Source organism: Alligator mississippiensis, chromosome 7 (genome assembly GCF_030867095.1).
Source record: "Alligator mississippiensis isolate rAllMis1 chromosome 7, rAllMis1, whole genome shotgun sequence".
NCBI classification, from domain to species: domain Eukaryota; kingdom Metazoa; phylum Chordata; order Crocodylia; family Alligatoridae; genus Alligator; species Alligator mississippiensis.
The window spans coordinates 68,640,526-68,654,100 of NC_081830.1; the positions used below are offsets into that span (position 1 = coordinate 68,640,526).

The window sequence follows — 13,575 nt, forward strand, 5'->3', positions numbered from 1 at the left end:
CCCCCAGCACCCCTTCCCTTCCCCTCCATCACAACAGACTTACCAGCTGCACACAGCTCTCCAAGCTGCCGAGCTGTGCTCCTCACTGCCTACGTGATGCGCTGCAGCTGCGCACATGCACACGCCACTTATTGGCCAAATTATTGGCCACATCAGGTCAATTTCCAATATGGTCAATTTTCTTTACATCAGTGCCCATCCAATATCGGAACAATGTACTGATGCACCTCTACTTTATTTCCAATCTTGAATATCATTCACATTTACACTTAACATTTATTGTTATGAGAATTCATTACTACGTTAGAATTTTATTTTGTTTCACAAGTGAAAATAACTTTTTTTGTAATTAGCGTAAGTATGTAACCTACTGAAGGTAAAAGTCTCTCTTCAATGTTTCAAGAAATTCATGTTTAAAGTATCTGACTATTATGTAATAATATCTGAATGATCAATTGACTAAGTATTGTTTGACCAGTCAAATACACAGCCCTAATTAGTAGCGTTAACAGTAAAAATCCCTACAAATTCATAATAATTAATTTAGTTTGTACAAACCAAGCAAAGCAGAGTACGTAGAACAATGCTGTACTACAAGCATCCTTACCTGGAACTGATTAGCAATGTGAACATTTAAGAGCAGAGAGAAATAGTTAGCCATGTTACTCTGAAGTCAGGCAGATGGCAGGGCAGAATGACACCTTATAGACTAATTAAGAGAGGCATACATTTTCATAAGCAACAACTTACTTTGTCAGATATTATGAATGGACTGGCACAGAGCATTCATTCATAGCATCTGCTCCCTGCAGGTCCATTCATAACACATAGTGAAGTAAGCTACTGCTTGCGAAAACTTATGCTTCAAGACCTATTTAATTTGTGGTTTTACAAAAACCATAAAATCTGAGATTGTCCATGAAATCAACAAAAACAACAACTAATCTTAATAAAAAGAAAATGCTGGCTCCCAGCAGTCCTTGTTGCCAGGAAGGGAAGGTACCAGCTGGCAGGCTAGCGTGAAGGGTAGCGGACAAGATCACAGCTGCCCCCTCATCCCTCTTCTGCCAGGGCCTCCTCACCAATCAGTACCAAGGCGCAGGGCTGCCGCAAAACGACCATGAAATTAAAACTTTCTGCCATGATGAACCTGCAAAATTGGTAAGTATCCCTGCAATTTAAGTAGACTCCTACTTATGCCTCTGAATACTATTCCTCTATTTGTATTTCAACTAAGCAACTAGAACATTATAAAATCAATGTGGCATTAACTCACAAGTTTCACTGTATGTCAAAAAAAAGGACTAGTCATGCCTGTTGCTAGACATGATCTGCAAAATGGGTTCTTGGGCCTATATCATTCAACTTAGGCTAGCAGAAAGCAAAACCATTCCTGATAAAATTTACATACAACAAAATAAATTGGGAGAGGTAAAAAAAAAGCACTGGCTCAACATTAGCTTTTTCTTTGGGATTCAAGATGCAGTGAAAGTTAACATCAACAGTCCAGCAAGGCTCTGAGACCACTTTTCTCAAATACTTGGGTGCAAGGTAGGCAGACATACCCATTTATATTACAGCTACAGAGGCATTTTTAGTATATTCCTTGTTGTTGGAAGGAAAAGTAGTCCTCCATCATACAATACAGCACATGGCTCTTTCCCCAAAGAGCCAACGGGAATATTTACTGGGCAAGTCTGCTATTCCTGCATTATTAAAAGTAGAATTATCCAGAAAGAAGAGATGGTTACCCCACTGGAGATCACCAGTTTTCACAGAAAGACTCCCAGGTCTCAACTACATTTAACAGTTTTATTTAAGAACTACGTTATTTCCCAACACAACTTTACCCACACAAAACTGATTTTTGTGTTCATCAAATACTGTTTAGGTTTAACTTATCTTGAGCAAATCTAAACATCATTTCAGTTTGTAATATGCTATGGTAGCTCTTGTGCTATGGTAGCACTTTTGTTCTGTTACCAGTGGTTACCATAGCATTTTACAAACTGAAATGGCATTTAGATTTGCTTAAGATAAGTTAAAAAACCTTTCTGTTATGTACCTTACTATCCTCCTTGCAACTAAACAGCTTTTCAAATTTTCCTAGAATCTACTGGAAAGTGCAAGTTCAGAGAGGGACAAAATGGCACTGAATCAGTAATTACCTAAGCATGGGCACTGAACTATTTTTATTTATCTCGGTTTTAATACCAGAGTTTGGTTCTTTACAGTAGGGTTATTAAAGGAAATAAGTCCCAAATATTTGGATTCAAGACTAATGGAGCTGCATATAAAGGAAACATCAGAAAAAAAAAATAGGCTTATATCCATACCCACAGTAGGTGGCAACTCCTCCTCTTATACCCAAACATACCCATTCACCCTGCCTAGGATTTACATTTCCATTACATTTCATAAACACTAACATGTATTTTTGTTAGCATGTACATGGAGAAAACATACAACAAAGCTAGCTACTCTGTGGAAGCTGGCTTTATTTAAGCCACAGTAACTTAAATAAATCTGAACAGCTCCAACTGAACTATCAGTAAGATGTGTCAACTTTAGATCAATGTATTATGTATAGCACTCAATTAATGCTACATGTGGTTAAATCTGAGGTGGTGTCCACATAATAGCTCTGACATGCTATAAGCTTTTCTAGGGTAGTTATTTTGATGACAGACATATTGACAGTGTAGTGATTCTGGAGAGAGATGAGGCTAACAGTAGAACAGAATACAGAAAGGCAAAAAAAAAAAAAAATAATTCTAGGCTCTTCCCGAATAACATGGTTATAAACTACTCCTTGCATATTCATCAGTACTTCAGTGCAACAAGCAAATCGTAAGGTTTTGAACAAGTCCATACACGTATGCTGTCCGATACTTGGGTGCATGAAGGACTTGTAAAACTTCGTAAAATGAGAAGCAATGCCAACTATTTTTATGTAATACGTCAAGAAACACTGGTATGATAAGTAGATGCTGGGCTGCACATAAGTGAGCATGTCAATTAGAAGTTTAAGAGTTTCATTATCTAGCACAACACGTTAAAAGCTGAAAACACAGAAGTACCTTCTTTCTTGCCTTTCTAAAAAGAAAAGCACTAATAAAGAATAGAAATAAAGCAGATTCATACGTTTTCTTTTCAGTACAATCCAAACTGAGTGATGACTGACAACTATCTCAGTGCATAACTGTGCAATAAAAATGTTTAAAGCTGCTTCACAAATAACCTATATTCTCTATTCTTTCTACTGCTGTATCATAAACACTAATTTTAAGTAGTCTCTACCTGTGAAAAACTACTGTAACAGGTAAATATTACAATTAGCATGAGACCACAGGATATATATTTTAGTGTGATACAAAAAGACGTCGGGGAAGAGGAGAGAGAAACAGAAGTGTGTAAACAGAAAGAAATTAAGGTAAAATGGGGGGTGGGAGGGGGGGGCATGGACACAGAGAGAAACTACCACAAGATAAAAAAGTGCAGAGATTTCTCATGAGATTTATTGTGTCAGACCCTCTACAGTTAACTGACTGTGTGCACTCTTACCCTGCAGTAAATGAAGCTAAGATACTAGTGAGCAGCATTTACCATAGAGAAAGTGTGCACACACAAGCAGTTGTGGGTCATATGACAGATGATACATGCCTAGTCCCTTCTACTTTGTGGTAATCTAGGTGCCCATACCCTAAATTTATTAAAGGGTACCATTTAAAATGAGCTAACTAAGTAATCCTGGATTCTTATATGGATTGATTAATAGATTTCTTCTAAGAACAAAATGTTACAACTGCATTAAGAATCAGCTTACATACAATCAACAGTTGCTAATGCAATACTTGACTAAATGCATCACTAACATCTCATGATCTAATGAAAAAAATGTGATGCATAAGCAATTAATAAATAAGAATAATAGTCACAAGCCTGAGCCATTGTATGAAAAATAAAATCAGCCACAGTAGTTATTTTAGGTACTGAGCATACGTTCCAAGATTTGCTGGAGAGATGTCAGTCTCTAAATTTTAACAAGACTTCACAGCTTATCAATGTTTTTCATTTTGTACAAGGCTATTTAGATAATACCAGACAGGAAAATGTACCATGTTTAACAGAACACAAACTTCCTGAAATCTAATCATTTTTAGGAAGAAAGTTTTTACATGCATCACTAAGACCCCTTCAAATTTTTGTGGTTTTACAATCACATTTTTCTATTTTAAAATATTCCCCCCACTTCCTCAAACAGGGAAAATAGTGAAAGAGACTGCATGAAGTTCAAAGTAAACAAGATAAAGGAAGTATTTTCCTACAAAGTTTCAGACACATCAAATGTTAGGGGCTACTTGCAACAAATTTTTCCCAATAAATATATGCTCCTTAAACTGGCACATCTCCCTTCAATAGATAAAGGGAGTTTCAGCAACTGAAATATGAGGTGCCAGCAAATTACTGGGTTTTTTTAATCATCCAAACTATAACGGCCATAAGAAATTAAGAGAAGGACCTCAGGATTAACATATACGCAATACAGTTTCAAAAGACCTACAAAACATGTAATCTGTAGGCAACAGAAAAAGTAATGATACAAGGAACTCTAGCTTATATTTTCTCCTTTATTTCATTTTTTTGTTAACTATTATTGTTTTTTTAAAGACTAATAACTATATTCCTTCTAAATAAATTGTCATCAAAATAAATAATGTAAAAATAAACACAAAAGTTACTGTTTGGACCCAGTAAATACTTTCAGTCATTTCGAAATGAAACAGAAATCCATTTGTTTGTGTTTAACGTTAAAATCGTCATTTATTAACTGAACATTGTATGGATTCACCCTGAAACCAAGTTGCTCTTGAGGTTCACCATGGGCCATGCATGGATACTTTTCCAAATTAGATTTACTCCTGTGGTGTTTAGTCTCTATTTGTAGTTAGTGTGAAACTGAGTTCAGTTTCATCATCTTTGTATCTGTACGCATCAATATTTGATATGAATGCACTTTTGTAATTTCATGATGCAACTGGAAGACAATCAAGTGAGGTACCTAGCACATACCCAAAGCACTGTCTGCCTATAAGGGGGGAAAATCAACTCTATAGAACAGGCATCTGAGATAAATGGCCCTCAAGCCACTGTCACAAACTTATCTGCAGGGGATTCCCCCCCCCACAGCTCTGTATTTCTCCCCCCTGTGCTGCCCCTTGCCCCAAGGAACAGACAGAGGTTGCCCTAGAATAATTCCTTACCCCAGTACAGTCCACTAACCTTGTATTAGACTCCACAGCTGCAGTAAGAGAATCTCTGCCCTAGGTGGCCTCCCCACTGGGGCAGGGAAAACATTATAGGTTCCCCCTTTCCATAGAAAGAGCTAGCCCAGCATATCACTCACTCAGAAATCTCTCTTTCCACAGGCACTCGGGGAGGAGCCAGAACAGCAGAAGGATTTATTATACAGGAGGAAAAAAAAATTATACAAGCAAAACTGACCATATGTTTGGAGACAAAAATAAGATGGCAAGAAAAATTCTTACCCTTTTATCTGACTACATCCTAGCTCTCCTGAGAGTCCTGCCAGTGTCTGTAGAGATCAGGCTTCCTGCTGATTCTACCAGCCTTAGGAGCCCTGGACTCTCCCCAGGCCTGGGATCATAAAAACAAAGCATATTCCCCAACCGGCTTCCTAAATCACTTCCACCCAACCCCTACCAGTCACCAGAAGCCTCTAGAAATTTCTGGTCACCACACAGTGAACCCCAAAGGCAACTCAGCTTTGGGGTGAATCCATGAAACATACCTTACACTCAATCACTCTTAATGAATCCAAAATTTCAGGTTACTGAAAGTGACATACTAACCTAAGGAGCCCCCAAATCTAGACACTGCTGAACACCGAGTTACTCTTAGGAGATCTAGAAGCTTAATTTCCATCAGTGATAGCAAGACAAGCACATCCATTACTTCCATATGCAGATCTGTACAGTTATCCATATATCATATCACATGGCAAGTAAACGATGGTAATACACTTCACATGGGGCCACTTATTGAGGCTACCGAGAAGCCAAAAGGAGCACAAAACAGAGATGCCCAGCTCTTAAACAGCTCTACCCAGACGGCACACGGTGCCAGTACTTCAACATCTGGTGGTTCAAGGCCTTGGCTTAGAAAATAAAACATTTTCTGTGGCAAGCCTCAGTTGTGTGGGCCTCGGTTCCTTGCAAGACAATGGATATAGCAGCCCCCAAACCTAAGCAAGGGCAATGAAGCAAAACCACCTCCCCCCCTCACTGAGAAACCCCGGGGCAGTAGGGCCAAGGATCCCCGCAGCAGCCGCTCCGCAGGGGCCGCGAGGCCTAGACAGCCGCTGTCTGACGGTGACTGAGTCAGGGCGCACGCGGCCTCCTCCAAGGCTGCCCGGCCCGGTGCGAAGCGCCCCGCGCTGCCCCGCACACAATGAGCGCCTGCGGGCCCGAGCCGTGAGGGCCGCCCCGACACCGGCGACAAAAGCCTGCGCTCTCCGGGGACGGGACGGGGCAGCCGAGAAAAAGAAAGAACGAAAATTAAAAAACAAGAAGCGGAGGCGGGGACCCCGGGGCGGGGCGGGGCGCGGCGCCTCCGCGCTGCCCTGCCCTGCCCGCCGGGCCCTGGGGGCGGCCCGCGCCGCCGCCGCCGCCGCCCTCGCGCGCAGGAAGCGGCGCAGGCCGCGGCGGACACTCCCCTCGCGGCTCGGCTGGGAGCGCAGGCCTCGGCCCGGCCCCGCGCCCCTCCCCCGAGCGCGGATTAGGGAAGACGCCACAGCGCGCGAGGCCCAGCCCGGCCCGGCCCCGCCCGACTCGGCTCGGCTCGGCGCGGGGGTCGGTTACCTCCAGGTCGCGGCCTTTGTTCTTGAAGTTCTTGAGCCGTTGGTTGTCCAGCTTCTCGCTGTCGGCCATGGCGGGACGGCGCGGGGGGCGCGCGGCCTCCTCCGCCTCCTGCCGCCGCGCCCGCCGGGGCCCCCTGCCCCGCGCCGCTGCTGCCTCCCGCTCGGGGCTCGCGCTCTCCGCCTGCGCCCCCGACCCGCTGCCGCTACAGCTGCAGCCCTGGGCCGCTTCCTTCCTTCCGGCCGCGCTCGCGCTCGGGCCGCGCAGGCGGCGCAACGTGCCGGTAGCGAAGGGCCGGAGCGGGGGAGGGGAGGGGAAACAGCGCTACAAGGAGGGGGGAGGGAGGGGGGAGCCTCGATCTGGGACAGGCAGTCGAGGCTACGCCCACCGGCTCTGACTGGCTGCGTGAGCCGCCGGCCGCGGGCCAATGGCAAGGGAGGAGATGGAGGGCGGGAGCGCGTCGCCGGCGCCCTTGCGGGGGGAGGGGCTGCGCGGCCTGGGGCGTCTCCCGGCCCCGCTTGTTCTCTCCGCTTGGAGACGGCGGCGCTAGGACCTCGGGGCCGCCGAGCTCCTCGCAGCGCAGTGTGCTGCTCCGGGGCCTGTCCCGCCGCCAGCTGAGTGGTCGGGAGCGGCGGCGCGAGCCGAGTGCCTCAGCCCCAGCCTGCCCCGGCGGGAGGCTCTGGCCAGCGTGTGCATGGGCTGCAGATTTAGTATTATTTTTTTTTTTTTTTTAAAGAAAATTTTTCTTGTCCCAAGTCAAATCAATTCCAAATCTATGAGTCGGGCGAGAAACATGTGGCCCTGCTACCTGCAAGCGTCCTCCACCCCTGCTTGGCGCTGCTTCCAAATCCTTTGGCCGGGATCCTACGTGCAGGCCCGAGCCGGGAGGCTTGGGGGTAGTACGCCCCCAGGTTTTGCCTGCCCTCAGTTGTGTGGCTGCGGGAGCAAGTTAGGGAGAAATCTCCCTTTTCCATAACATTGCGTGTAGCCGAGATCCTCCCGCTGGAAGCTGGCTAGTGAAAGTGCAGTGTGAGGCTTTTGTAGGGAGTCCTGTCTGCAAGCAGCCAAGGGTGCAAACCTCCGCTGCGAAGTGCCGTTTTAATTGCATTATCTTGATTAGGGTATTTCCCCTGCCAGGGCTGCAGCTCGCTGGGGCCAGGTAGCCCCAGGCCTGGAAACTGCGTGGCTGCGACAGCGGCTCAGGGCAGGCTGCAGCCTTCTCGCCACAGGAATCGGGGCAAGTCTGGGCCAGTTCTGGGATTCAGTCAGAAGTGGCTGTGGCTCCTTTAATCTTGCAGGTTCTGCTGCACCAAGCCCCTGCTCATTGGTGCAGGGCCCCCACTTGTGGCTTGATCCTGAGGAGGCAAAAAATGTGGTTTTAAATATGGTGCCATTTTTGCCTCCCGCCACTGGTTGGCTGAGAGGCCCCAGGCAACCCTGCTATAGACTGGCAGGGAAGCAAATAACAGCACCATGTTTAAAACTGCAGTTTAAGTTTCCCTGCTGATCAGGAGGGAGTGGCAAGGTCCTCCGCAAATCAGCAACGAAGCGGGGGGGGAGGGGCAAGAGGTGAGGTGAATGTGGGGGGGCGGGATATGCAAAATTAAAGGAGCTGCTGAGCACTCTACTTCCGCCATGAATTCAGTAGGTCCCTACAAATAGGGTGGACACAAGTGGCATATCTGCGTTCACTATCTTCTGCCTGTATCTGTGTGGGCTCTGCCCAGGCATGGCTGCTGACCACTGAGGCTCCTACTCAGGTTCTGTTCTGACTTCATAGGGACTGTGGCCTGCACGTCACCAGTGACAGCCAGGTGCGGTAGTGCTTGTGGTGGGAGAAGTGCTTCCTGGTGCATTCTCTCAGGAACTAGCTAAGAGAGCTGCAGGAGGAAGTGGATAGGCTCAGAAGCAAACAGGAGCTTGATGTTTTCATCAGCTTAATGTACAGAGACCTCCAGCATCATGGAGAGGGACCTACCTAAATCACAGTGGAAGTTCATGGTGCAGCAAAGCCTTTAATCTTGCTCTTTTTGCCATGCACCCCCACCCCCTGGCCACTGAGTGGCCAAGAGGCAATTAATGCCACAGTTTTTGCCTGTCGGCCACTTAGTGGCTGGGGAGAGGGTGCGCAGCAAAAAGAGTGAGAGTAAAGGTGCTGCTAGTTTGCGAGCTTCTGTTGCAATTTAAGTGCATCCCTAATCGTGGAAGAGGGACCACTCTGAAAGACACAGAAAACACAGGTACTCTGCAAGGTTAAAACTGGTAGATTGTCATATCTGGCAATAGATGGCATTCCTTTTCTAAACCTGTAGCTGTTCAGTTGGAGATCAGGTATGAAGTCTTGGTATAGGCTGAAAAGGAGCCTGCTCCATTGACAGGAGAGGCCAAGCCATGTATTGTTAGAGGGGGAAGATCACGACCACTGCTGCCAAAAGGAAGCTATAGGTCATGGTGATCGGCAACTACCTCATGAGAGGCACAGAGGCATCTGGCTGCTGGCCTGATCTGTTGACTTGGTAGGTCTTCTGCCTGCCAGGAGTGTGCATCTTAGATGGCACTGAAAGGTTTCTGGGACTCATTCAGCCCTCTGACTATTCTTTGCTACTCATCCATATAGGCACTAATGATACTGCCAGGGGCCAGCTTGAGCAAATCAAAAGTGGCTCTGGGCACAAAGGTGGCTCAGGAGCTACATGGGTCTGAGCACAACAGTGAAGGCAACAAGGGCCCAAGTGATGATAATTGGTTCTTCCAGTCAAGGGAAAAGCCCTACCTAGAAATAAATGCATCCTGGAGGTCAACACATGGCTGTGTAGATGGTGTTGACAGCAGGGCTTTGGCTTCTTCTACCACGGGGTGGTGTTTCATGAAGATGGACTGCTGGAAGAGATGGAGTCCAACTGACAAAGAGAAGCAAGAGTATCTTTGCATACAGGTTTGCTAACCTAGTGAGAAGGGTTTTAAACCAGGTTCATCAAGGGATGGAGATGACATTTTTCAAATAAATGAAATAAGCTTTTATATTGTTATCAGATTTCTTCTTTCTTTCTAAACTTTGCACAGTAACTTAACAGTTGTTAATAAATCTCCCATTCTAATAGCAAAATGGTAACCAATATGTTGAGTGGGAAGCTGCCTAAAGGAGCCAGTAGGAAATGGTGAAGGCAGGGCTGCATCTTAAAACTGACCTCTCTCCAGGACTTAGGCAGGGGCAAGCAATTATTTTAGGCGGAGGGCCACTTACTGAGATTTGGCAAGCCATCAAGGGCCACATGATAGGCAACCAGGGGCAGATGAATATTCATTTCGTAAATTTTTTTAGGGGCCCCACAGGCCAGATAGAATGGCCTGGCAGGCCACATCCAGCCCCCAGGCCGCATTTTACCCACCCCTGATTTAAGGGCATTTTTACGTGTGCTCCAGGAGTGGGGGGAGGGAGGGAATAGGGGGCAATGCTCTAATTAGAGTGTCTTGGAGCTGCTCCAATTAAAGTGCTACTGTGTCTCCTGTATCAGTGTCCCTGCACTTAAAAGTGGTGGTGGGGGCACTTGAACTAAAGCTCATTCAACATGCTTTAGTTCAATCACCCCCACCACCATTTTTAAGCATGGGGACACTGATACACGAGACGCAGGAGGCTTCTAGAGCGTGGTAATTGCACATGGTAATTTGAATTCCAGTGCATTGGAGCAGCCTCTGCACTCATGTATTGGCATCCTAAGTACCTAACTCCACTCCGGCTATGCACAGGAATTCCAGAGGCCTGACCTATTTGAATATGGACAAGCAGGTACTTCATTCCCAATAAATAATGTGGATCTCAACAGCATATCTGTCACCCGTTATTCAGGCAGACCCCAGCCTATCCTGTTTTTCCCTAGAACCTCGAGCTTATAAATTGTAGCAACTAACTTTTCCAGAAAGTCAAAAAGAGATATAATCCTTCTTAACTTTCGTATGACATATTTTCCTCTGATTATAAGGAGAGTTCCTACATATTAAAAAAAAAATAAAAATCAGTAGCTGCCAGAATGTATTCATTCACAAAAATCTAGTGGCATCATTTTACATGGCTTATTTGGCTAGGTTATGCATATGAAACTTTTTTATATTTAATCTTTCCATTCATTGTATAAGACTGGACTTATTTCATCCTTCTATATGCTGGATAGAGGTTACTTGATATCACTTCTGATGCTTTTTGAGGAAAAACTGCTCAAGTTAGGAATTGCTTCTTTGTAAATGTTCCAGATAAATTATAAATAATGCATCATTGTTTAAAATCTCAGCTACAAAAAAAAAAAAATCAGACACATTCTTCCTTTCTTACACCAAATAATCATTGTTATTATTACCACAAGGCTTGGTCACAAATTTTTATGCCTTCTTTAGGCCTCTGTACAGTTTTGTAAAAGCCTGTGCCTTTGTCTATTAAATTCCTTTTGAGAACAGAATGTTCATTTTTTTTTTTATGATGTTGCAGTTATCCTTGTTCACTTCCTCCAAAGAGGCAAATAACATTAAAATATTTCCAGCTTTTCTTCTTATGATATAAATTAATCAGCTGCCTTGTGTTTTGCAGTTGTTTTGTGTTAAGCTTCAGGCTGTTTTGGATTTTGGTGAATTGCTGCTGCTACTTCTCACAGACTTGCTTGAGATTATCATCCTACAATCTTATAGAGGTAGGAACTTCAATTTACTGCAGCTCAATACGAGTCAACTTCCAATATCATATTGACTTGGCAAAGAATAATTTTCCTTTAACAATGAACAACAAAATACTGGAGTATGGAAAACAGGAATATTTTTAAAACTGCTTCAGTGCAATGCTTCATCCTATTGCTATGGCTTGGTTTCTTCTTTATACTATTAAAGACAGAGTACGTGCTATGGGGATGTGAGTATATGAGAGATTATAATATCAGGGTACTCTTTCCCCCTTCTCCCTGCTTATGTAAATTAAACATTGGCAATCTATCTTTTTTCCCATCCATTAGAAGAAAGCTTCATTTGTATGTATAGTTTTAATATGTGCTACAGGAGTAGCTCTGTGAGAATATGAAGAACTTTAAGGAAGAAAATAAATCATCAAGTCCTGATGATCATTCAGGGCTAGCATTAGCATCCACATTTCTCTCTTGCATAATTAAATCTCAATTTGTTTTGTGTAAAGTCATGGGCACCATAAGCCGCCTATATAGTTATCAGTTTTATTGTTTCACTGAAATGTATCTGTCAGGGAGGGAGAGGCCTTTTAAAATGGGGACAGAGACACTGAATTTGATTCTGTGTTCATATGAGAAACAGCACAGAGGACACAGGACTGGAAGGATGAGTTCTCAGTAACATCTCTTGTTAACCAATGTCTAACAGTTGTTCAACATTTTTTATTTATGTATTAGGAGATTATATGCTGTCTTTCCCACAAAAAGACTCAGGGTGGCTTAAGATAAAAAACAAAACAACTTTTAAAAGTAGGTAATAATCACCATATTTATTCACATACTATACACCCCTTTTGCTCATATACTACATGCTATTTTGCTGTCTTCTAGCAGCTCCTGGTCTCTCTCTCCTCTAATTTCACAGCCATGGAGACTCTTTAGCTTGTTTGAAAATGATAGCCTGCCCCATAGAGACAAGCCTTCAGCAGCAGCTAGGGTTTTAGCTTTTAATTAAGCAAAAAAGGGACAGTGAGACAGCTGAAGGTTAAGCTCTGTCCCTTCTCTATGCAGCCATAACTCTGAACAAAAACAGATTTCTTTTTCATTCTGCTTTTCAAAAACAAGGCATATATTTTATTTTGGGGCATGCTGTATGTGGAAAAAATACAGTATCTAAGATTGTGTGTGTGTGTATATACACACACACACACACACACACACACACACACACTAAAAGGCTGTGTATCTGTCTGTAATGATTTTGGGCAAATGCGCATGTGCCACCAAGAGGGTGGGTGGCGATTGGCTGTGCAGCCCCAAGTTTGAGCCGCTGCCGTGAAAGTTTGTGGCGGCAGCAAACACATCCCAGCCACCTGAGTAGCAGGGTTTCTCCACACTTTCCTGCCTGAGGGTGAAGGGGGGGGAATCATGGTGGTGGTGCACTTCTGCTGCCCAGCTCCAACACCCCTCAGAACAGCCAGCAGGGAGGGGGAGGCGCTGAGCAGGAAGGGAGGGAGGCAGATGTGGGCCAGGTGGACTAGGAGCAGTAGGGGTAGAGCAGGGCTGGACCCAGAGCAGCCCGGGGTGCGGGGGTGTGGAGAGAGGCTGGACCCGGAGTGGCAGGGATGAGTGGGGACAGACCCAGAGCAGTGGGGGGGGGCGAAGTGGGGCCAGACCCAGGTGGGGGGGTATGGGGCCAGACATGGGGTTCCGTCTGCCCCTGGCCCCTTCCCCCCATCATTCTTGACAGGCGATTTGCTAGTTCCAGTATAATAAAGGGCTTAGTCCATCTGTCTGTCCGTAACACTCTTGGAGCACTCTGATTCATTACTGAAACAACCAATGGTGAGATGGTGTGTCTTTTAAATAAAAGATCTTTTTTTTTTTTTTAAAGAAACATCAGAAAAAAATTCTATTTAAACGTGGTAAGAGTGAAAAATATTTTTAGTCTCAAAAGCAAGAGATACTGGCAGTGGTTTTAATTTTAATTTACTTTAGCAAAGAAAGAAGTTTTTAGCCACTTATCTCTTCCT

The 13,575-nt window shown here is 44.7% G+C and overlaps 1 protein-coding gene across 1 annotated transcript in view; it reads right to left on the minus strand.

The window, feature by feature from the left end:
- The window catches only part of KPNA4 (karyopherin subunit alpha 4), a 44,674-nt gene extending 37,482 nt beyond the window's left edge, over positions 1-7,192 (minus strand). The window contains exon 1 of the mRNA XM_059731103.1: positions 6,882-7,192. Within this exon, the coding sequence (XP_059587086.1) occupies positions 6,882-6,950 (69 nt within the window). The 5' untranslated portion in view covers positions 6,951-7,192. The remainder of the gene's footprint in view (positions 1-6,881) is intronic.
- Between the last annotated feature and the right edge of the window lie 6,383 nt (positions 7,193-13,575).